Here is a 26263-nt window from a genome sequence, read left to right as displayed (position 1 = left end):
ACAGACATATACATATATGCACATGTACATAATTCATAGTCTGCCCTTATTCATTCCCATCACCACCCTGCCACAAATGAAATGACAACCCCCTCCCCCCTAATGTGCACGAGGTAGTGCGAGGAAAGGACAACAAGGGCCACATTCGTTCACACTCAGTCTCTAGCTGTCATGTATAATGCACTGAAACCACAGCTCCCTTTCCACATCCAGACCCCACACAACTTTCCATGGTTTACCCCAGACACTTCACATGCCCTGGTTCAATCCATTGATTGCACATCGACCCCGGTATACTACATCGTTCCAATTCACTCTTTTCCTTGCACGCCTTTCACCCTCCTGCATGTTCAGGCCCCGATCACTCAAAATCTTTTTCACTACATCTTTCCACCTCCAACTTGGTCTCCTACTTCTCCTCGTTCCCTCCACCTCTGACACATATATCCTCTTTGTCAATCTTTCCTCACTCATTCTCTTCATGTGACCAAACCATTTCAAAACACCCTCTTCTGCTCTCTCAACCACACTCTTTATATTTCCACACATCTCTCTTATCCTTTCATTACTTACTCGATCAAACCACCTCACGCCAAATATTGTCCTCAAATATCTCATTTCCAGAACATCCATCCTCCTGCGCACAACTCTATCCATAGCCAACGCCTCGCAACCATACAACATTGTTGGAACCACTATTCCTTCAAACATACCCATTTTTGCTTTCCGAGATAATGTTCTTGGCTTCCACACATTCTTCAAGGCTCCCAGGATTTTCGCCCCCTTCCCCCACCCTATGATTCACTTCCGCTTCCATTGTTCCATCCGCTGCCAGATCCACTCCCAGATATCTAAAACACTTTACTTCCTCCAGTTTTTCTCCATTCAAACTTACCTCCCAATTGACTTGACCGTCAACCCTACTGTACCTAATAACCTTGCTCTTATTCACATTCACTCTTAGCTTTCTTCTTTCACACACTTTACCAAACTCAGTCACCAGCTTCTGCAGTTTCTCACATGAATCAGCCACCAGCGCTGTATCATCAGCGAACAACAACTGACTCACTTCCCAAGCTCTCTCATCCACAACAGACTGCATACTTGCCCCTCTTTCCAAAACTCTTGCATTCACCTCCCTAACAACCCCATCCATAAACAAATTAAACAACCATGGAGACATCACACACCCCTGCCGCAAACCTACATTCACTGAGAACCAATCACTTTCCTCTCTTCCTACACGTACACATGCCTTACATCCTCAATAAAAACTTTTCACTGCTTCTAACAACTTGCCTCCCACACAATATATTCTTAATACCTTCCACAGAGCATCTCTATCAACTCTTATCATATGCCTTCTCCAGATCCATAAATGCTACATACAAATCCATTTGCTTTTCTAAGTATTTCTCACATACATTCTTCAAAGCAAACACCTGATCCACACATCCTCTACCACTTCTGAAACCACACTGCTCTTCCCCAATCTGATGCTCTGTACATGCCTTCACCCTCTCAATCAATGCCCTCCCATATAATTTCCCAGGAATACTCAACAAACTTATACCTCTGTAATTTGAGCACTCACTATTATCCCCTTTGCCTTTGTACAATGGCACTATGCAAGCATTCCGCCAATCCTCAGGCACCTCACCATGAATCATGCATACATTAGATAACCTTACCAATCAGTCAACAATACAGTCACCCCCTTTTTTAATAGATTCCACTGCAATACCATCCAAACCTGCTGCCTTGCCGGCAATACATGAACTAAAAAGCTTTTGAGAGTCTGAAGAACAAATGCCAAGTGAATCTATTTGGCAGACCTGTCAAGATTACTGCAAGTAACAAAATAATCTAGATTTGTTTTCCAAAACTGCTGATCTTTCTTTCATATATTTTGAATTTTTACCCCAAATAGAAGTAAGAATATGTTTGGTCTTGTAAAGTACATTTGTATACTGACAATAGGTAATGTAAATAAAAGCAATGCATGTTGAGAAATTCAAATAATAGAGAATACGACTATAATTTGTACAAAACTTTAAACCAAGGTGGGATGCCATTGTAGACATGGACATAGATGCTGACACCATTTTCAGAATAATGGCATAAACTGTAATTGTTCTGTGAACAGTTGAGCTAAAAGATAATTCCTTATTGGCATGATACATGGAAGACTGAAATGATAGCTAAACTCAAAAGTTGCTTCAGATTTTGAGTCATGAGACAATAGTGTAAATGTCATCGCAAATGTGAATTGCATTGGGGAAGTTGAAAAATTAACTGTACTGCTAAAATTGAAAAATTAACTGTACTGCTAACTAAGAATATATGGTGTGGGAGGTAAGTTGTTAGAAGCAGTAAAAAGTTTTTATCTAGGATGTAAGGCATGTGTACGTGTAGGAAGAGAGGAAAGTGATTGGTTCACAGTGAATGTTGGTTTGCGGCAGGGGTGCGTGATGTCTCCATGGTTGTTTAATTTATTTATGGATGGGGTTGTTAGGGAGGTGAATGCTAGAGTTTTGGAAAGAGGGGCAAGTATGCAGTCTGTTGTGGATGAGAGAGCTTGGGAAGTGAGTCAGTTGTTGTTCGCTGATGATACAGCGCTGGTGGCTGATTAGGGTGAGAAACTGCAGAAGCTGGTGACTGAGTTTGGTAAAGTGTGTGAAAGAAGAAAGCTGAGAGTAAATGTGAATAAGAGCAAGGTTATTAGGTACAGTAGGGTTGAGGTACAAGTCAATTGGGAGGAAAGTTTGAATGGAGAAAAACTGGAGGAAGTGAAGTGTTTTAGATATCTGGGAGTGGATTTGGCAGCGGATGGAACCATGGAAGCAGAATTGAATCATAGGGTAGGTAGGGGGTGAAAATTCTGGAAGCCTTGAAAAATGTGTGGAAGTGGAGAACGTTATCTTGGAAGCAAAAATGGGTATGTTTGAAGGAATAGTGGTTCCAACAGTGTTATATGGTTGTGAGGCGTGGGCTATAGATAGAGTTGTGTGGAGGAGGGTGGATGTTCTGGAAATGAGATATTTGAGGACAATATTTGGCGTGAGGTGGTTTGATCGAGTAAGTAATGAAAGGGTAAGAGAGATGTGTGGAAATATAAAGAGTATGGTTGAGAGAGCAGAAGAGGATGTTTTGAAATGGTTTGGTCACATGAAGAGAATGAGTGAGGAAAGATTGACAAAGAGGATATATGTATTGGAGGTGGAAAGATGGAGTGTAAAAGATTTTGAGTGATCGGGGCCTGAACATGCAGGAGGGTGAAAGGCGGGCAAGGAATAGAGTGAATTGGATCGATGTGGTATACCGGGGTTGACGTGCTGTCAGTGGATTGAATCAGGGCATGTGAAGCGTCTGGGGTAAACCATGGAAAGTTGTGTGGGGCCTGGATATGGAAAGGGAGCTGTGGTTTCGGGCATTATTGCATGACAGCTAGAGACTAAGTGTGAACGAATGGGGCCTTTGTTGTCTTTTCCTAGCGCTACCTCGCACACATGAGGGGAGAGGGGGATGGTATTCCATGTGTGGCGAGGTGGCGATGGGAATGAATAAAGGCAGACAGTGTGAATTGTGTGCATGGGTATATATGTATGTGTCTGTGTGTATATATATATGTGTACATTGAGATGTATAGGTATGTATATTTTCGTGTGTGGACGTGTATGTATATACATGTGTATGGGGGTGGGATGGGCCATTTCTTTCGTCTGTTTCCTTGCGCTACCTCGCAAACGCAGGAGACAGCGACAAAGCAAAATAATAATAAAAAAATTGATATACAATGTAAATGAGGCTGTTTGTGATAGTGGAAAACAGAAACTTATGGATCATTGTGGTAGAACATAAAGACTTTTAAAAGATGAAGACCTGTAAACTTATGGTGAAGTAAAAGGTGCAAATAATGTCATGCATGGATTAGAAGCAAAATATATCTGCACAGGAGACCTGTGTGAAGAAGTATCAAGAGAGACTGTGTACAGAATGGAAAAAGGTGAGAACAATGGAAGTAAGGGGAGTGGGGGAGGAATGGGATGTATTTAGGGAATCAGTGATGGATTGCGCAAAAGATGCTTGTGGCATGAGAAGAGTGGGAGGTGGGCTGTTTAGAAAGGGTAGTGAGTGGTGGGATGAAGAAGTAAGAGTATTAGTGAAAGAGAAGAGAGAGGCATTTGGACGATTTTTGCAGGGAAAAAATGCAATTGAGTGGGAGAAGTATAAAAGAAAGAGACAGGAGGTCAAGAGAAAGGTGCAAGAGGTGAAAAAAAGGGCAAATGAGAGTTGGGGTGAGAGACTATCAGTAAATTTTAGGGAGAATAAAAAGATGTTCTGGAAGGAGGTAAATAGGGTGCGTAAGACAAGGGAGCAAATGGGAACTTCAGTGAAGGGCGTAAATGGGGAGGTGATAACAAGTAGTGGTGATGTGAGAAGGAGATGGAATGAGTATTTTGAAGGTTTGTTGAATGTGTCTGATGACAGAGTGGCAGATATAGGGTGTTTGGGTCGAGGTGGTGTGCAAAGTGAGAGGGTTAGGGAAAATGATTTGGTAAACAGAGAAGAGGTAGTAAAAGCTTTGCGGAAGATGAAAGCCGGCAAGGCAGCAGGTTTGGATGGTATTGCAGTGGAATTTATTAAAAAAGGGGGTGACTGTATTGTTGACTGGTTGGTAAGGTTATTTAATGTATGTATGACTCATGGTGAGGTGCCTGAGGATTGGCGGAATGCTTGCATAGTGCCATTGTACAAAGGCAAAGGGGATAAGAGTGAGTGCTCAAATTACAGAGGTATAAGTTTGTTGAGTATTCCTGGTAAATTATATGGGAGGGTATTGATTGAGAGGGTGAAGGCATGTACAGAGCATCAGATTGGGGAAGAGCAGTGTGGTTTCAGAAGTGGTAGAGGATGTGTGGATCAGGTGTTTGCTTTGAAGAATGTATGTGAGAAATACTTAGAAAAGCAAATGGATTTGTATGTAGCATTTATGGATCTGGAGAAGGCATATGATAGAGTTGATAGAGATGCTCTGTGGAAGGTATTAAGAATATATGGTGTGGGAGGAAAGTTGTTAGAAGCAGTGAAAAGTTTTTATCGAGGATGTAAGGCATGTGTACGTGTAGGAAGAGAGGAAAGTGATTGGTTCTCAGTGAATGTAGGTTTGCGGCAGGGGTGTGTGATGTCTCCATGGTTGTTTAATTTGTTTATGGATGGGGTTGTTAGGGAGGTAAATGCAAGAGTTTTGGAAAGAGGGGCAAGTATGAAGTCTGTTGGGGATGAGAGAGCTTGGGAAGTGAGTCAGTTGTTGTTCGCTGATGATACAGCGCTGGTGGCGGATTCATGTGAGAAACTGCAGAAGCTGGTGACGGAGTTTGGTAAAGTGTGTGGAAGAAGAAAGTTAAGAGTAAATGTCAATAAGAGCAAGGTTATTAGGTACAGTAGGGTTGAGGGTCAAGTCAATTGGGAGGTGAGTTTGAATGGTGAGAGGCTGGAGGAAGTGAAGTGTTTTAGATATCTGGGAGTGGATCTGTCAGCGGATGGAACCATGGAAGCGGAAGTGGATCATAGGGTGGGGGAGGGGGCGAAAATTTTGGGAGCCTTGAAAAATGTGTGGAAGTCGAGAACATTATCCCGGAAAGCAAAAATGGGTATGTTTGAAGGAATAGTAGTTCCAACAATGTTGTATGGTTGCGAGGCGTGGGCTATGGATAGAGTTGTGCGTAGGAGGATGGATGTGCTGGAAATGAGATGTTTGAGGACAATGTGTGGTGTGAGGTGGTTTGATCGAGTAAGTAACGTAAGGGTAAGAGAGATGTGTGGAAATAAAAAGAGCGTGGTTGAGAGAGCAGAAGAGGGTGTTTTGAAGTGGTTTGGGCACATGGAGAGAATGAGTGAGGAAAGATTGACCAAGAGGATATATGTGTCGGAGGTGGAGGGAACGAGGAGAAGAGGGAGACCAAATTGGAGGTGGAAAGATGGAGTGAAAAGGATTTTGTGTGATCGGGGCCTGATCATGCAGGAGGGTGAAAGGAGGGCAAGGAATAGAGTGAATTGGAGCGATGTGGTATACAGGGGTTGACGTGCTGTCAGTGGATTGAATCAAGGCATGTGAAGCGTCTGGGGTAAACCATGGAAAGCTGTGTAGGTATGAATATTTGCGTGTGTGGACGTGTGTATGTACATGTGTATGGGGGGGGGGGTTGGGCCATTTCTTTCGTCTGTTTCCTTGCGCTACCTCGCAAACGCGGGAGACAGCGACAAAGTATAAAAAAAAAAAAAAAAAAAAAATAAATGCATCTACTGAACAGCTTTCAACTACTCTTACTGGTAAATCATTCCATATGTTTGCAATCTTGTGACTGAAAAAGTACATCACCTCATTAAAGGAAAAACGTTTGCTTACAAGAAACATCAAAACTAAAATCTGAGAAATCTGCTTTTAAACATAAAGATTATTGAGGCCTATAACGAAATTGAAGGCTTGTAATAGATCACCTCTGCAAGTACTCTTTTCTAAACTAAATAAATATAAGTAACTTAGCTCAAAATTTCTTTCTCCATTATCGTTTATGCATGTCAGTGTATGCCACCATGCCTTATAATGTCTGAATATAATCAAATCCGAGTTTTGCAAGTATGGTGTGTTCAGATATCTACATGAATTTAAGGCTTACAAGATCTCTCCTGGATTGAAGTATATATTCTATCTCAATATTTGGTATGTTGTACCACAGTTTACACTGCCAATCAAACGAAAGAACATTACGCAGGTAAAAGGAGTTTTATATGTTTTTACGAGGAACATGTACTTATACCGAATCTTAAGCAGGACGATCTCTTCACGTTAAGAGCGCATACTACTTGATTTCAACATATGACAATATTACAGTACTATTTTACCTAGCACTTTCCTAAACCGTTATGACTCTATCACTTAGTAATACCGATAGTTTTAAATTGTAAGGCAAAATCTCATACTCTTAACATTATCCCTAACAGTACCAACAAAAATTTCGTGATACTATTAAACCTACTTAAGTAGCGTCTCTATTTAAGACTTTTCGCCAATGGCCTCCCGATATAACTTCATTTATAAATTTGTAACTCTCTCTGTGAACATATCAACTAAGACCCTCAGATATACTTGACAAATGTGTGTCATAGTTTGACAGCTGCGATACTTTTATATTATCGCGTCACCAACTTAGGCACAACCTTAACTAATCCTTACAAACTAACCTACCCAGCTTAGATTCAGGTCTAACTCGGTTTTGGATACATCTTCTACCACCGTAGGATCACAATCGTTCTGTTCTAAGAAAGGGAATACTCTTTACAGAATGATAATCGTTTAAAACGTACCTTCTGCGGTAAACTTTCGTGTAGCCATTTTTGTTTACAATCGACATATTACGTTTTGTGTGCGCCTGCGTATCATGACCACCTTTAGTGATTATTATTATAAAAATCTACTATTTTATATATATATATATATATATATATATATATATATATATATATATATATATATATATATATATATATATAATCATGTATGTGTAATCTCTTAATCGGCTCTTTATGGATGACAGGTCTGCTACTGTAACCTATGGATTGGATTCTTCCAAAAACACAGCAAAGTAATGTCTCCAGCTGCACCACTTATTTCCAATTGTCAGATCTCTTTAACGTGGCAATGACTGTCTTTTTATTTTATAAATAAGTAGAGTGTCAGTGTTTGCATAAAGCCATAAATCTGAAATAATATACCGAGGGCCATGAGTGTTTGATTAAGCTTTGCTTGTTACGTTACATTTGTCCTCCCTGTGAACTGACGCTTTATTTGGAAATGTTGACCAACTGAGTGGTCTCCATCCCGTCCTACACAAAGCATACATATAAGTTAAGTGATGCAAACGTCAGGATTACAGTAATGCATACATAAGCACATGCATTGTTAGTATTAGTGTGAGGAAAAAGAGAGGGTTTTTAATGAATAAATTATGGAAAACGAATCATTCAGTTGTAGTTACAAATTAGTAAAGATATAACAAATGAACTATCTCTTCTAGAAGGGTGCATGAAGACAAATTGGAAAGAGAGTACAGATGAGAAAGGGGACAATTATCCTTTTTGATAGGTACGTACAACATGAAAACCAATACATAATGGGAAGAGTATACCACATCGTTCCAATTCACTCTATTCCTTGCACGCTTTTCACCCGCCTGCATGTTCAGGCCCCGATCGCTCAAAATCTTTTTCACTTCATCTTTCCACCTCCAGTTTGGTCTCCCACTTCTCGTTCCCTCCACCTCGGACACATATATCCTCTTGGTCATTCTTTCTTCTCATTCTCTCCATGTGACCAAACCATTTCAAAATGCTCTCTCAACTACACTTTTTATTAACACACATCTCTCTTACCCTTTCATTACTTACTCGATCAAACTACCTCACACCACATATTGTCCTCAACATCTCATTTCCAACTCATTCACCTTCCTCCGCATAAGTCTATCTATCTGTTTATCTATCTATCTATCTATCTATCTATCTATCTATCTATCTATCTATCTATCTATATATATATATATATATATATATATATATATATATATATATATATATTTTTATACTTTGTCGCTGTCTCCCGCGTTTGCGAGGTAGCGCAAGGAAACAGACGAAAGAAATGGCCCAACCCCCCCATACACATGTACATACACACGTCCACACACGCAAATATACATACCTACACAGCTTTCCATGGTTTACCCCAGACGCTTCACATGCCTTGATTCAATCCACTGACAGCACGTCAACCCCTGTATACCACATCGCTCCAATTCACTCTATTCCTTGCCCTCCTTTCACCCTCCTGCATGTTCAGGCCCCGATCACACAAAATCCTTTTCACTCCATCTTTCCACCTCCAATTTGGTCTCCCTCTTCTCCTCGTTCCCTCCACCTCCGACACATATATCCTCTTGGTCAATCTTTCCTCACTCATTCTCTCCATGTGCCCAAACCATTTCAAAACACCCTCTTCTGCTCTCTCAACCACGCTCTTTTTATTTCCACACATCTCTCTTACCCTTACGTTACTTACTCGATCAAACCACCTCACACCACACATTGTCCTCAAACATCTCATTTCCAGCACATCCATCCTCCTACGCACAACTCTATCCATAGCCCACGCCTCGCAACCATACAACATTGTTGGAACTACTATTCCTTCAAACATACCCATTTTTGCTTTCCGGGATAATGTTCTCGACTTCCACACATTTTTCAAGGCTCCCAAAATTTTCGCCCCCTCCCCCACCCTATGATCCACTTCCGCTTCCATGGTTCCATCCGCTGACAGATCCACTCCCAGATATCTAAAACACTTCACTTCCTCCAGCCTCTCACCATTCAAACTCACCTCCCAATTGACTTGACCCTCAACCCTACTGTACCTAATAACCTTGCTCTTATTGACATTTACTCTTAACTTTCTTCTTCCACACACTTTACCAAACTCAGTCACCAGCTTCTGCAGTTTCTCACATGAATCAGCCACCAGCGCTGTATCATCAGCGAACAACAACTGACTCACTTCCCAAGCTCTCTCATCCCTAACAGACTTCATACTTGCCCCTCTTTCCAAAACTCTTGCATTCACCTCCCTAACAACCCCATCCATAAACAAATTAAACAACCATGGAGACATCACACACCCCTGCCGCAAACCTACATTCACTGAGAACCAATCACTTTCCTCTCTTCCTACACTACACATGCCTTACATCCTCGATAAAAACTTTTCACTGCTTCTAACAACTTGCCTCCCACACCATATATTCTTAATACCTTCCACAGAGCATCTCTATCAACTCTTATCATATGCCTTCTCCAGATCCATAAATGCTACATACAAATCCATTTGCTTTTCTAAGTATTTCTCACATACATTCTTCAAAGCAAACACCTGATCCACACATCCTCTACCACTTCTGAAACCACACTGCTCTTCCCCAATCTGATGCACTGTACATGCCTTCACCCTCGCAATCAATACCCTCCCATATAATTTACCAGGAATACTCAACAAACTTATACCTCTGTAATTTGAGCATTCACTCTTATCCCCTTTGCCTTTGTACAATGGCACTATGCACGCATTCCGCCAATCCTCAGGCACCTCACCGTGAGTCATACATACATTAAATAACCTTACCAACCAGTCAACAATACAGTCACCCCCTTTTTTAATAAATTCCACTGCAATACCATCCAAACCTGCTGCCTTGCCGGCTTTCATGCTCCGCAAAGCTTTTACTACCTCTTCTCTGTTTACCAAATCATTTTCCCTAACCCTCTCACTTTGCACACCACCTCGACCAAAACACCCTATATCTGCCACTCTATCATCAAACACATTCAACAAACCTTCAAAATACTCACTCCATCTCCTTCTCACATCACCACTACTTGTTATCACCTCCCCATTTGCTCCCTTCACTGAAGTTCCCATTCGCTCCCTTGTCTTACGCACTTTATTTACCTCCTTCCAGAACATCTTTTTATTCTCCCTAAAATTTAATGATACTCTCTCACCCCAACTCTCAGGGTTATATATATATTTTTTTTTATTATACTTTGTCGCTGTCTCCCGCGTTTGCGAGGTAGCGCAAGGAAACAGACGAAAGAAATTGCCCCCCCCCCATACACATGTATACACATACGTCCACACACGCAAATATACATACCTACACAGCTTTCCATGGTTTACCCCAGACGCTTCACATGCCTTGATTCAATCCACTGACAGCACGTCAACCCCAGTATACCACATCGCTCCAATTCACTCTATTCCTTGCCCTCCTTTCACCCTCCTGCATGTTCAGGCCCCGATCACACAAAATCTTTTTCACTCCATCTTTCCACCTCCAATTTGGTCTCCCTCTTCTCCTCGTTCCCTCCACCTCCGACACATATATCCTCTTGGTCAATCTTTCCTCACTCATTCTCTCCATGTGCCCAAACCACTTCAAAACACCCTCTTCTGCTCTCTCAACCACGCTCTTTTTATTTCCACACATCTCTCTTACCCTTACGTTACTCACTCGATCAAACCACCTCACACCACACATTGTCCTCAAACATCTCATTTCCAGCACATCCATCCTCCTGCGCACAACTCTATCCATAGCCCACGCCTCGCAACCATACAACATTGTTGGAACCACTATTCCTTCAAACATACCCATTTTTGCTTTCCGAGATAAAGTTCTCGACTTCCACACATTCTTCAAGGCCCCCAGAATTTTCGCCCCCTCCCCCACCCTATGATCCACTTCCGCTTCCATGGTTCCATCCGCTGCCAGATCCACTCCCAGATATCTAAAACACTTCACTTCCTCCAGTTTTTCTCCATTCAAACTCACCTCCCAATTGACTTGACCCTCAACCCTACTGTACCTAATAATCTTGCTCTTATTCACATTTGCTCTTAACTTTCTTCTTCCACACACTTTACCAAACTCAGTCACCAGCTTCTGCAGTTTCTCACATGAATCAGCCACCAGCGCTGTATCATCAGCGAACAACAAGTGACTCACCTCCCAAGCTCTCTCATCCCCAACAGACTTCATACTTGCCCCTCTTTCCAAAACTCTTGCATTTACCTCCCTAACAACCCCATCCATAAACAAATTAAACAACCATGGAGACATCACACACCCCTGCCGCAAACCTACATTCACTGAGAACCAATCACTTTCCTCTCTTCCTACACGTACACATGCTTTACATCCTCGATAAAAACTTTTTACTGCTTCTAACAACTTTCCTCCCACACCATATATTCTTAATACCTTCCACAGAGCATCTCTATCAACTCTATCATATGCTTGTGGCATGAGAAGAGTGGGAGGTGGGTTGATTAGAAAGGGTAGTGAGTGGTGGGATGAAGAAGTAAGAGTATTAGTGAAAGAGAAGAGAGAGGCATTTGGACGATTTTTGCAGGGATAAAATGCAATTGAGTGGGAGATATATAAAAGAAAGAGACAGGAGGTCAAGAGAAAGGTGCAAGAGGTGAAAAAAAGGGCAAATGAGAGTTGGGGTGAGAGAGTATCATTAAATTTTAGGAAGAATAAAAAGATGTTCTGGAAGGAGGTAAATAAAGTGCGTAAGACAAGGGAGCAAATGGGAACTTCAGTGAAGGGCGCAAATGGGGAGGTGAAAACAAGTAGTGGTGATGTGAGAAGGAGATGGAGTGAGTATTTTGAAGGTTTGTTGAATGTGTTTGATGATAGAGTGGCAGATATAGGGTGTTTTGGTCGATGTGGTGTGCAAAGTGAGAGGGTTAGGGAAAATGATTTGGTAAACAGAGAAGAGGTAGTGAAAGCTTTGCGGAAGATGAAAGCCGGAAAGCAGCAGGTTTGGATGGTATTGCAGTGGAATTTATTAAAAAAGGGGGTGACTGTATTGTTGACTGGTTGGTAAGGTTATTTAATGTATGTATGACTCATGGTGAGGTGCCTGAGGATTGGCGGAATGCGTGCATAGTGCCATTGTACAAAGGCAAAGGGGATAAGAGTGAGTGCTCAAATTACAGAGGTATGAGTTTGTTGAGTATTCCTGGTAAATTATATGGGAGGGTATTGATTGAGAGGGAGAAGGCATGTACAGAGCATCAGATTGGGGAAGAGCAGTGTGGTTTCAGAAGTGGTAGAGGATGTGTGGATCAGGTGTTTGCTTTGAAGAATGTATGTGAGAAATACTTAGAAAAGCAAATGGATTTGTATGTAGCATTTATGGATCTGGATATATATATATATATATATATATATATATATATATATATATATATATATATATATATATATATATATATATATATATATATATATCCCTGGGGATAGGGGAGAAAGAATACTTCCCACGTATTCCCTGCGTGTCGTAGAAGGCGACTAAAAGGGGAGGGAGCGGGGGGATGGAAATCCTCCCCTCTCGTTTCTTTTTTTAATTTTCCAAAAGAGGGAACAGAGAAGGGGGCCAGGTGAGGATTATTCCCTCAAAGGCCCACTCCTCTGTTCTTAGCGCTACCTCGCTAATGCGGGAAATGGCGATTAGTTTGAAAGAAAAGAAAAAGAAAAGATATATATATATATATATATATATATATATATATATATATATATATATATATATATCAAATTTTCGTGCGGTAAGTATTACATGTTGGCTCCGCCATTTTGCAATATTTTGTGGTTAGTACACGTAAATATCCTTTATTTTGATTCGACTCAAAATACTGATCAGTTTACAAGAGTGATCTCGTTATCAGATTTTGTATGAATACAATAACAATGTGGCTTAATGTGAGAACACCAAGGAACCAACATCCTCCTATACGACCCTATAGAATGTACATAAATTCCTTCAAAACTATTTTGAACTTTTTTGTATCATGAAATCAATAATGCATAATGTTTTCATATACAGAATATTTTGAACTTTTTTGTATCACGAAATCAATAATGCATAATGTTTTCATAGACAGAATATTTTGTTCGCTTTATTGACAAAGAAAAAAAAAGAGGAAGTTATGGGAAACATAAAGTATGAGTGTCGGAAGGAATAGAGAAAACGTGGTAGGCCGACAACTCTCATATGAAATTAGTGAAATAGATATATCAGGAAATAGATTCCAATAATATCGTTACTTGGTTTCAGGTGCACGACGAACGTGGTTTGCACTTTGGTATATAAACGGATTTTTCACTTCATCAAAACTGTGAAGGAATACTATACGAAATAAAGTTTGTAGTAAATGTCAATTATTTAATCAAATATTTGTCTCGTGCCAAATTTCATTATACATAACACATCTATGTATGTATTTGTATAAAGTACAAATATTTTGTGGACATCAATTGGTATATACGGATGAATGATGTGGTGGTGGTGGGGCGGCGGGCGCCATGTTTGTTTCTCCATGTGACGCCAAGGAAATGTAAGGTTTGCCTCTCGTTAGTAAACTCTCAACTGGAACACACACCTTACGGTTCAGCGCTGGTTATTTAACAATTATCTCGACCGGAGGAGTATAAGTAAGTGGAATTATATGTGGATAATCGTTAGTATGTATAACTTTGTCACTAGATAGTCTCAGTTGAGCTGTAATAACTAGAAGTTTTGAATATATTGTGATTTCATTGAAATGTGACACGTGTGGTTAACAATGTTGGGGTTTGCTGCTAAGGTTAGGATTATCGATAATAAAACTGTCATACCGAAGTTATTCATTTATGTTTAGATATGACTGACTCTGGTAAATTTTGTTTACGCCCAATAGATGTTACGATTGTTTAAGCTGTCGAAAGGTTTTTTTTTTAAGAATTATGGTATTGCTAAACTGGTAAATTACACGGAGTTATTATATTAGAATATTTCAAAACTTTTGTAGGGCGTAAACTAGACTTATAGTTGCAGTATATTGAGTATACTGCTTTAGCGTAGTTTATTGCTGTCGTAACAGAATGGGTAGTTGCGTAAATTAAATTTAGTATATTAGCCATAATGGAACTCTCACTCAGAAGTATATCAGGTACAAGTTTTGTTGTTATGAGTAACTAGGAAGTTGGACCAGAATGAATTACCTGTGTTTCTATAAAGCGCTGAATACTTCTGACAAAATACTTAATGTATCGAATAATTCATTGTATGTCATCCACATTGCCTAAATTGTTTTGATATTAGAACTGAGAATAATGAATAATAGCACAAAAGATTCATAGGCAAACAAAATAATGGGTATAAAAGATTCACAGGCAAACTATATTACTTGTGTTCTGGTTAATTGAGAGATTATCTTTTTCATAATGCTTTTTCCAGATCAGTTTCCCATATACAGATATACACCTTAATTGTGAAATAGTAAGATTTAAATGTATTTCTCATTTCTAATGTATATCTCCATGTGTGTGTGTCTAGTGTATGTGTACATGTTTATATGTGTAGGTTTGTATATGTGCATATGTGGGACTTGCGTACATATATGTATATATATAAGTGGATGGACCATTCTTCGTCTGTTTCCTGGCGCTACCTCACTAACACAGGAAACCGATTATGTATAATGATAATAAAAAGGATGTTATTGTTATGTTTAACCACATGATACTTTGATTCTCTAAGCTGTAATCTTAAATGTTTCTCATTTGCATTTGTTTTCAGGATGGCTACAATGTACGACAAGGGTGACATGAAGGGTGGTATGATGGATGATGCACCTATCCATCGTATTCGAATTACACTTACTTCTAGTAATGTTAAGTCATTAGAAAAAGGTAAGTGTGATTTTGGCTCATTTTATATATTCCCTAGATTTAAGATATTAATTAAGTTTGTTTAGTGCAGTAATTGTTGTGATTCCTGCAGAATGGATTATCTTTTTAAGGTGGATATTTTTTATTGGACAAAAAAGTTCATAATTTTTTAATGCATTGATATAGAAATAGGATTAATTGCGTAAAAGTTACTTTAAGACTGAGTGTGAATGGATGTGCCCTTTTTTGTCTGCAGTAATAAAAAGAGTGTGGTTAAGAGAGCAGAAGAGGGTATGTTGAAATGGTTTGGACACATGGAGAGAATGATTGAGGAAAGATTGGCAAAGAGGATATATATGTCAGGTGAAGGGAACAAGGAGAAGCAGGAGACCAAACTGGAGATGGAAGGATGGAGTGAAGAAGATTTTGGGCAGTCAGGGCCTGAACATACAGGAGGGTGAAAGGTTTGCAAGGAATAGAGTGCATTGGAACAGTGTGGTATATAGAGGTCAATTTGCTGTTAGTGGACAGAACCAAGGCACGTGAAGCATCTTGGCTAAATCATGGAAAGGTCTATGGGGCCTGGATGTGGAAATGCCCATACACGCACTTATTCATACATATGCATCTCCACCTCCGATTTGGTCTCCTGCTTCTTGTTCCCTCCACACACTTTTTACCACCTCACATCTCTCTTACCCTTTCATTACTAATTCAATCAAACCACCTCATACCACATATTATCCTCAAACACCTCATTTCCAGCACATCCATCCTACTCTGCACAACTCTATCCATAGCCCACGCCTTGCAACCATATATCATTGTTGGAACCGCTATTCCTTCAAACATACCCATTTTTAAAACCTTTCCAAGATAACGTTCTTGACTTCCACACATTCTTCAATGCTCCCAGAACTTTCGCCCACTCCCCCACTCTTTGATTTACTTCCGCTTCCGTGGTTCCATCTGTTGCCAAATCCACTCTCAGATATCTAAAACACCTCTCCCTCCAGTTTCTCTCCATTCAAACTTCTCCCAATTGACTTGTCCCTCAGCCCTACTGTACCTAATAACCTTGCTCATATTCACATTTACTCTCAGCTTTCTTCTTACACTTTACCAAACTCAGTCACCTGCTTCTGCAGTTTTAGCGAACAAGAACTGACTCACTTTCCAAGCTCTCTCATCCACAACAGACTGCATACTTGCCCCTCTTTCCAAAACTCTTGCATTCACTTCCTTAACAACCCCATCCATAAACAAATTAAACAGCCATGGAGACATCACACACCCCTGCTGCAAACCAACATTCACTGAGAACCAATCACTTTCCTCTCGTCTTACATGTACACATGCCTTACATCCTCGATAAAAACTTTTCACTGCTTCTAACAGCTTACCTCCCACACCGTATACTCTTAATACCTTCCACAGAGCATCTCTATCAACTCTGTCATATGCTTTCTGTAGATCCATAAGTGCTACATACAAATCCATCTGTTTTTTAAGTATTTCTCACATACATTCTTCAAAGCAAACACCTGATCCACACATTCTCTACCACTTCTGAAACCACACTGCTCTTCCCCAATCAGATGCTCTGTTCATGCCTTCACCCTCTCAATCAATACCCTCCCATATGATTTCCCAGGAATACTCAACAAACTTACACCTTTGTAATTTGAACATTCACTTCTATCCCCTTTTCCTGTGTACAATGGAACTATGCATGCATTCTGCTGATCCTCAGGCACTTCGCCATGTACCATACGTACAAATATACCTTGAATGAATATGGCTTTTTTGTCTTTTCCTGGCACTACCTCACTGAAGGGTGCAGGGGGATGCTGTTTCCTTTGTGGTGAGGTGGAAACGGGAATGGATGAAGGCAGCAAGTATGAATATGTACGTGTGTATATATGTATGTCTGTGTGTGTATATTTATGCATGTATAGGCATTTATGTATATTTTTATGTGCATTTTAAAATTTTCCAAAAGAAGGAACAGAATGGGGCTAAGTGAGGATATTTCCTCAAAGGCTCTGTCCTCTGTTCTTAACACTACCTCGCCATTACGGGAAATGGCGAATAGTGTAAAAAAAATCTTTCATTGTATATATGGATAATGTTGTGATACCTGAAGATTGACAGATTGCATACGTAGTGCCATTCTAGAAAGGCAAGGAGGATATTGGTGAGTGTTCAAACCAGTGACATAAGTTTGTCGATTATCCCTGGTAAGTTGTGTGGAAGGGTATTGATTGAGAGAGTGAAGGGATGCACAGAGCATCAGATTGAGGGGAGAAAAGTGTGGTTTCAGAGATAGTATGGTAGAGGATGTGTGGATCAAGTGTTTGCTCTAAAGATTGAAAGAAATATTTAGAGAAACTGATGGATTTGTATGTGACATTTATGAATCTTGAGAAGGCAGATGATGGGGATGATGGAGATTCATTGTGGGAGGTCTTAAGAATGTACGCTGTGAGAGGATACCTGCTAGAAGCATTGTAAGGGTGTATGGCTTGTGTATGAGTAGGAAGAAAGGAGAGTGAATGGTTCCAGGCAGAGGTGGATGTGTGATGTCACCATGTTAGCTCAGTTTGTTTATGGTCAGTGTGGTAAGGGAGGTAAATGTGAGAGTCTTGGAGTGAGGGGCGAGTATGCAGTGTATGGGGATGAGAAGGCATGGGAAGGGAGTCTTTTGTTTGGGGGTAATTTTGGACACTGGTGGCAGATATGAGTGAGAAACTGCAATTGGTGACGAGTTTGGAAGTGTGTGAAAAGAGAAACTTGAGTTAATTTGAATAGAAGCAAGGTTATTAGGTTCATCAGAGTTGAGAGACAAGTTAGTTGGGGTGAGAGTATGATTGGAGGAAAATTGTAGGAAGTGAAGTGTTTTAGATATCAGGGAGTGGATATGACAGTGAATGGAACCATGGAAGCAGGAGTGAGTCATAGGGTGGGGTAGGGGGGAAAGTTTGTGGGATCACTGTAGAATGTATGGAAAAAGAGAATGTTATCTGGGAGGACAAAAATGGGTATGTTTGGAGGAATAATGGTCCTAACGATAGCACATGGATGCGAGGCTTGGGCTAAAGATAAGGCTGTGCCAAGGAGGGTGGATATGTTGGAAAGAAATGCTTGAGGACAATAAGTGGTGTGAAGTGGTTTGATTAAATAATGAAAGGGAAAGAGAGACTTGTGGTAATTTATAGAGTATAGTTGAGAGAGCAGAAAAGGGTGTGCTGAATGATCCATGTATACATTGAATATCCTTACCAACAACTTCAACACCAGTACCATCAACTCTAGTTACCTTGCCTCATTTCATCTTCTGCAAGGCTTTCACCACCTCTTATCTCTTCACCACACCACACTCCGTGACTTTTTCTCTTAGCATACCACCCCAACCAAAACATTCTATATTTTGGAGATGAGACCTCCTTGCCAAACCCCATCAAAAGCTTTGGATATGCCAAGGGCAACTTCATAGGACTCCCCAAACTCTTTCAGGGTTAATGACCAGCCATTAGTAAGATAGGAAAGAATATTACCAGTAGATATTACCTTATGGAAACCATATCAATGGTTAGAAAGAAGACTGAGATTCAAAATGTCTGAGGGTATGGGAGTTGAGGAGGAATTCAAAGACCTTAGAAATGGTAGAATTCAAAGCGACATGATGATTGTTTGAGGAAATAGAATGGTCACCTATCTTATGGGTGGGATGTAGCAGTTCATGCTTCCAAGAAGGAAAAGTTTTGTTTTTTGAACAGAAACTGAATAGATGAGGAGGGACAGATGTAAGTTCCGAGGCAAACTCTTTCAGTACACAAGGATGGATGCCATCAGGACTATATGTGTTACTAGTGTTCTGAGAGAGAAGTTGTTTTCGCACAGTCCAAGAAGAGATTATAGTGAGAGGATAGGATTATGAAGAGGATTGTCAGAGGATGAAGGAATGTTAGTCACCCAAGTTAGAGGTAGGAGAAATGGGAACCAGAGAGAGTTGCTTTGTGTATGACAAAGACAGGTGTAATAGAGTCAGAATGGAAGAGTGAAAGAAAGGTATAGTGACAGAAGTTGTTAGCAATGCCCTTGGACAAAGCCCAGAAAGACCTATTTGTGGTTGACAGAGAGAGGTTATCACACTTTCTATGAATAAAGGAATGCTTTGTTTCAGATATTTTACTTGCTTTGGTTATGGCCAGTGATAAATGCTGATTGGGAGTCAGAGGAAGGAGTTTTTTCAGGCCTGGTATGCTTGATCCCTTGTGTGAAAGGCTTCAGAACAGGAATGGTTGAACCATGTGTTGTAGGAAGAGGTCTTGTCAGAGGAGTAGGGATATGTGCGTCCATTTGTGCAACAGTAACCTTTGATATGCGTTTGATGGTGACAGAAGTATCACATATAAGAGACAAATTTACCCAAGGAAAGTTAGAAAGTTATTCCAGTCATCTTTATTGAGATGCCAATATTTATGCTTGGAAGGGGCTACTGTAAGGAAGGTGCCATGAGAGTAGATACATTTATGAGAATGTGATCAGATGAATCAGTTGTGGAGCAAGATTGTGTAGTCACAAATGGATGGATTTAAAGTGAAAAACTGATGTAAATTATTAGGAAAATGGTCACAGTGGTCAGGAATATGGGTAAGGTGAGAGATGATATGCTCTAGATCATTGATAATGAAGAATGTATTACTAGTTTGTATTTGCTGCACCGAAAGGGTTAATCAAGTCATTCTTTATCATACCTCTTCATATTATAAACTTGGACAGTGGTACATTCTTAATATAATGTTTACGTGTATCTTTCTACCACAAAATATGTTTGAGGTCTGCATCTCTGTATGTTTCAACTTGCTGCTTCATGGGTTTTACTGAACTCCATCTGTTTGAGGTTATGCTGGATGTGAAAATTCACCTTGGCAAGGCGTTATCTTTTTGAGTGTAGTATCATCAAAGATTTTGCTCCAAAGGAGTTTACATTTCTCCAGAATTAGAAGTAGTGCAGCCTTAGGCTGCAGGAGTCTTTAGAAATGGCCTAGGTAACACCAGGACTCTCATATGAATTGAACTTGGTGTAATTATAAAGAGATGAATTACACTTCATCCTCACCCTGATTTCTATGATGTCCTCCCACCAACAACTTCTTAGTACATTTTTTACAACATTCTGTTGTATGATAAGTGGACCAAGTTTATGGTAGTATACATGAGTCGCCCGCACAGTATGTAAACTGTCATACAGTTTGTTAATTAACCCAAATTTGCTTATTTGTCATAGTTATATGTAGCTCGACTATGAAATATGATATGTATTCATAGAATTATATTATTAAAATTCTCAGGGCATCTACCATTTTTGTTTTCTTGGAGGCTTGTTAGTAAATATAATCATGTTTCATGGCATTTCCATCAAGATGCATTCATTATTTTCAACAGTATGTTCAGAGCTTGTGCGAGGTGCAAAGGACAAGCAGTTAAAAGTGAAGGGACCAGTACGTATGCCAACCAAGACACTGCGTATCACTACCCGAAAGACCCCTTGTGGTGAAGGTTCCAAGACCTGGGACCGTTTCCAGATGAGAATCCACAAACGTGTCATTGACTTGCACTCTCCATCGGAAGTGGTGAAGCAGATTACCAGTATCAGCATTGAACCTGATGTTGATGTGGAAGTAACCATTGCAGAGTAAACCTCATTAAAGAGTGTCGTACATTGGAATGTTTGATTATCCATATTGTAATGTGAACGAGGGTGTTGGTATGTATTCTAGTTAGGATTAAGTTGCCAGATTTGACATACACTGCATAGTGTCTGAAGCAGTTCTTAGTTGTCTGGGTGGTCCATTGAACTTCCTGAAGGTCTTAATGTGATTAGAGAGGAATGCTTATGTACGTTATGATTCCATAGAAGCCATGGATATTGTGAAAATATTTCTCTCTCTCTCTCTCTTGCACAAAAGATGCATTTGGCATGAGAAAGGTGGGAGGTGGGCAGAGTAGAAAGGGTAGTGAATGGTGGGATGAAGAAGTAAGATTGTTAATGAAAGAGAAGAGAGAGGCGTTTGGATGATTTTTGCTGAGAAGTATTGCGAATGACTGGGAAAGGTATAAAAGAAAACAGGAGGTCAAGAGAAAGGTGCAAGAGGTGAAAAAGAGGGCAAATGAGAGTTGAGGTGAGAGTATCATTAGATTTTAGGGAGAATAAAATGATGTTTTGGAAGGAGGTAAATAAAGTGTGTAAGACAAGAGAACAAATGGGAACATCGGTGAAGGGGGTGAATGGGGAGGGAATAACTAGTGATGAAGTGAGGAGATGGAGTGAATATTTTGAAGGTTTGTTGAATGTGTTTGATGCTAGAGTGTCAGATAGGGGTTTTGGTCGGGGTGGAGTGTTAAGATAGAGGGTCGGGGAGAATGGTTTGGTGGACAAGAGGGAATGAAAGCTTTGCAAAAGATGAAAGCCAGCAAGGTAGGAGGTTTAGATGGCATTTCAGTGAAATTTATTAAAAAGGGGGTGACTGTGTTTTTGATTGGTTGGTAAGGATATTCAATGTATGTATGGCTCATGGTGAAGTGCTTGAGGATTGGCGAAATGGATGCATAGTGCCATTGTGCAAAGGCAAAGGAGATAAAGGTGAGTGTTCAAATTACAGAGGCATAAGTTTTTTGAGAGGGTTAGGGAAAATGATTTGGTAGACAGAGAAGAGGTAGTAAAAGCTTTGCGGAAGATGAAAGCCGGCAAGGCAGCAGGTTTGGATGGTATTGCAGTGGAATTTATTAAAAAAGGGGGTGACTGTATTGTTGACTGGTTGGTAAGGTTATTTAATGTATGTATGACTCACGGTGAGGTACCTGAGGATTGGCGGAATGCGTGCATAGTGCCATTGTACAAAGGCGAAGGGGATAAGAGTTAGTGCTCAAATTACAGAGGTATAAGTTTGTTGAGTATTCCTGGTAAATTATATGGGAGGGTATTGATTGAGATGGTGAAGGCATGTACAGAGCATCAGATTGGGGAAGAGCAGTGTGGTTTCAGAAGTGGTAGAGGATGTGTGGATCAGGTGTTTGCTTTGAAGAATGTATGTGAGAAATACTTAGAAAAGCAAATGGATTTGTATGTAGCATTTATGGATCTGGAGAAGGCATATGATAGAGTTGATAGAGATGCTCTGTGGAAGGTATTAAGAATATATGGTGTGGGAGGCAAGTTGTTAGAAGCAGTGAAAAGTTTTTATCGAGGATGTAAGGCATGTGTATGTGTAGGAAGAGAGGAAAGTGATTGGTTCTCAGTGAATGTAGGTTTGCGGCAGGGGTGTGTGATGTCTCCATGGTTGTTTAATTTGTTTATGGATGGGGTTGTTAGGGAGGTGAATGCAAGAGTTTTGGAAAGAGGGGCAAGTATGAAGTCTGTTGGGGATGAGAGAGCTTGGGAAGTGAGTCAGTTGTTGTTCGCTGATGATACAGTGCTGGTGGCTGATTCATGTGAGAAAGTGCAGAAGCTGGTGACTGAGTTTGGTAAAGTGTGTGAAAGAAGAAAGTTAAGAGTAAATGTGAATAAGAGCGAGGTTATTAGGTACAGTAGGGTTGAGGGTCAAGTCAATTGGGAGGTGAGTTTGAATGGAGAAAAACTGGAGGAAGTGAAGTGTTTTAGATATCTGGGAGTGGATCTGGCAGCGGATGGAACCATGGAAGCGGAAGTGGATCATAGGGTGGGGGAGGGGGCAAAAATTCTGGGAGCCTTGAAGAATGTGTGGAAGCCGAGAACATTATCTCGGAAAGCAAAAATGGGTATGTTTGAAGGAATAGTGGTTCCAACAATGTTGTATGGTTGCGAGGCGTGGGCTATGGATAGAGTTGTGCGCAGGAGGATGGATGTGCTGGAAATGAGATGTTTGAGGACAATGTGTGGTGTGAGGTGGTTTGATCGAGTAAGTAACGTAAGGGTAAGAGAGATGTGTGGAAATAAAAAGAGCATGGTTGAGAGAGCAGAAGAGGGTGTTTTGAAATGGTTTGGGCACATGGAGAGAATGAGTGATGAAAGATTGACCAAGAGGATATATGTGTCGGAGGTGGAGGGAACGAGGAGAAGAGGGAGACCAAATTGGAGGTGGAAAGATGGAGTGAAAAAGATTTTGTGTGATCGGGGCCTGAACATGCAGGAGGGTGAAAGGAGGGCAAGGAATAGAGTGAATTGGAGCGATGTGGTATACTGGGGTTGACGTGCTGTCAGTGGATTGAATCGGGGCATGTGAAGCGTCGGGGGTAAACCATGGAAAGCTGTGTAGGTATGTATATTTGCGTGTGTGGACGTATGTATATACATGTGTATGGGGGTGGGTTGGGCCATTTCTTTCGTCTGTTTCCTTGCGCTACCTCGCAAACGCGGGAGACAGCAACAAAGCAAAAAAAAAAAGAAAAAAAAAGTTTTTTGAGCATATCCCTGGGGATAGGGGAGAAAGAATACTTCCCACTCATTCTCCGTGTTTCATAGAAGGCAACTAAAGGGGACGGGAGCGGGGGGGGGGGCTAGAAACCCACCCCCCTTTGTACTTTAACTTTCTAAAAGGGGAAGTAGGAGTCATGTGGGGAGTGTTCATCCTCCTTGAAAGCTCAAACTGGGGTGTCCAAATGTGTGTGGATGTAACCAAGATGAGGAAAAAGGAGAGATAGATAGTATGTTTGAGGAAAGGAACCTGGATGTTTTGGCTCTTGAGTGAAATGAAGCTCAAGGGTAAAGGGGAAAAGTGGTTTGGGAATGTCTTGGGAGTAAGTCAGGGGTTGGTGAGAGGACAAGAGCAAAGGAAGGAGTAGCACTACTCCTGAAGCAGGAGTTATGGGAGTATGTGATAGAGTGTAAAGGCCTATCTACACGAGCGGGCCTGATTGGCGGGCTTGCCCGTTAACGGGCATATTTGACGGGCAAACGATCAAATTGCCCGAAAGCCCGCCGAGCAAAATCACTGAGCTGGTGCCCGGTAGCTGGAGTTTCTACCCTGCCAGACGCTGTCTGTCTGTCAGTCTGTCTATATATACACGAGAGACAGAAATGTTAATAGATATGACTCATCAAATTAATTATCAATACCCATTATATAGGTATAGTTACTTATATCACAATGTCACAACATTATTTACACGTAACATGTTTATAACAGATTCACTTACCTGTAAGTAGTCAGTCTTCAGCACCTCGTATATGGCCCTACATGTTTCTGGTATTATGCGGGACAAGCTTTGCTTTGATATGCGTGTACTGTACTGCAACTCCGAATAAGTAGACCCACTTGCTAAAAATCGCAGAGTTGCTTCCAGATGAGCTTCTGCTGTAATGCTGTTTCTCATAACTGTGTCTTTCTTCACTATGTATGGCTCCATTGATAACAAGATGTAAAAAGTGCTTACACTCGTCCTCAGGTAATTTCTGAATTCGTGTTCCTCACTACTTTGTAGTTCATGAAGTATTGTTGCAGTGCTTCCAAACATACTTCTTTTCTTTAACCAATCTTTACACCATATACTTTTTTCTTCTTTTTCTTCTTGAGACACAAAGCTATTATCATAGAGCACAAAATTTTTTTCTTGACAATGCTAGGCACCATGGTTCTCGTACCGCACTCCACCCGCTACTGGCAACATTGTTGGGCAGGCCTGGCTGTTCATCACTTCAGTCGTGTGGACAACATTCATGGGCTGGCCCGCCAGGATTTGCCTGTTAACGGGCAAACCCACCGATCAGGCCTGCTCGTGTAGACAGGCCTTAAGAAAGTAACCTAGATCCATGAGGGTAAAACTGAAAGTGGATGGAGAGAGATAGGTGATTATTGGTGCCTATGCACCTGGTCATGAGAAGAAAGATCATGAGAGACAAGTGTTTTGGGAGCAGCTGAGTGTGTTGGCAGCTTGATGCATGAGACTGGGTTATAGTGATGGGAGATATGAATGAAAAGGTAAGTGATGTGGCAGTTGAGGGAATAATTGGTGCACATGGGGTGTTCAGTGTTGGAAATGAAGAGCTTGTAGATTTGTACTGAAAAAGGACTTGTGATTGGGAATACCTGGTTTAAAAAGAGAGATATACATAAGTATATGTATGTAAGGTATGTAAGTAGGAGAAATGGCCAGAGAGCATTATTGGATTATGTGTTAATTGATAAGCATGTGAAAGAGAGACATTTTGGTGTTTGCTGAGAGGGGCAACTAGAGGGATGACTGATCATTATCTTCTGGAGGCAAAGGTGAAGATTTGTAGAGGTTTTCAGAAAAGAAGAATGTTGGGGTGAAGAGTGGTGAGAGTAAGTGAGGTTGGAAAGGTGACTTTATGTGAGGAAGTACCAGGAGAAATGACGTAAGGGGAGTGGGGTAGGAATGTGATGTATTTAGGGAAGCAGCGATGGCTTGCGCAAAAGATGCCTGTGGCATGAGAAAGGTGGGAGGTGGGCAGATAGAAAGGGTAGTGAGTGGTGGGATGAAGAAGTAAGATTGTTAGTGAAAGAGAAGAGAGAGGCATTTGGGTGATTTTTGCAGGGAAATAGTGCAAATGACTGGGAGATGTGTAAAAGGAAAGAGGCAGGAGGCCAAGAGAAATGTGCAAGAGGTGAAAAAGAGGGCAAATGCAAGTTGGGGTGAGAGAGTATCATTAAATTTTAGAGAGAATAAAAAGATGTTTTGGAAGGAGGTAAATAAAGTGCATAAGACAAGGGAACAAATGGGAACATTGGTGAAGGGGGCAAATGGGGAGGTAATAGTAAGCAGTAATGAAGTGAAAGGGAGATGGAGTGAGTATTTTGAAGGTTTGTTGAATGAGTTTGATGATAAGAGTGGGAGATATAGTGTTTTGGTCGAGGTGGTGTGCGAAGTGAGAGGGTCAGGGAGAATGGTTTGGTAAACAGAGAAGAGGTAGTGAAAGTTTTGCAGAAGAT

The 26263-nt window shown here is 40.8% G+C and overlaps 2 protein-coding genes across 2 annotated transcripts in view; one reads left to right on the top strand and one right to left on the bottom strand.

Moving 5' to 3' along the window:
- Window positions 1-7473, bottom strand: part of Sf3b1 (splicing factor 3b subunit 1) — an 87533-nt gene extending 80060 nt beyond the window's left edge. The window contains exon 1 of the mRNA XM_071657574.1: window positions 7369-7473. Coding sequence (XP_071513675.1) covers window positions 7369-7396 — 28 coding nt within the window. The 5' untranslated portion in view covers window positions 7397-7473. The remainder of the gene's footprint in view (window positions 1-7368) is intronic.
- Window positions 7474-13970: 6497 nt separating this feature from the next.
- On the top strand, window positions 13971-21057 carry RpS20 (ribosomal protein S20). Its single transcript, XM_071657984.1, has 3 exons — window positions 13971-14111; window positions 15238-15350; window positions 20781-21057. Exons 2-3 carry the CDS (start codon window positions 15239-15241, stop codon window positions 21032-21034), a joined length of 366 nt encoding a protein of 121 aa, XP_071514085.1. The 5' UTR covers window positions 13971-14111; window position 15238; the 3' UTR covers window positions 21035-21057.
- The last annotated feature ends 5206 nt before the right edge of the window (window positions 21058-26263 follow it).

This window comes from Panulirus ornatus, chromosome 65 (assembly GCF_036320965.1).
Source record: "Panulirus ornatus isolate Po-2019 chromosome 65, ASM3632096v1, whole genome shotgun sequence".
NCBI classification, from domain to species: Eukaryota; Metazoa; Arthropoda; class Malacostraca; order Decapoda; family Palinuridae; genus Panulirus; species Panulirus ornatus.
The sequence above is the reverse complement of the archived record's forward strand: the minus strand, read 5'-3'. Positions and strand labels throughout refer to the sequence as shown.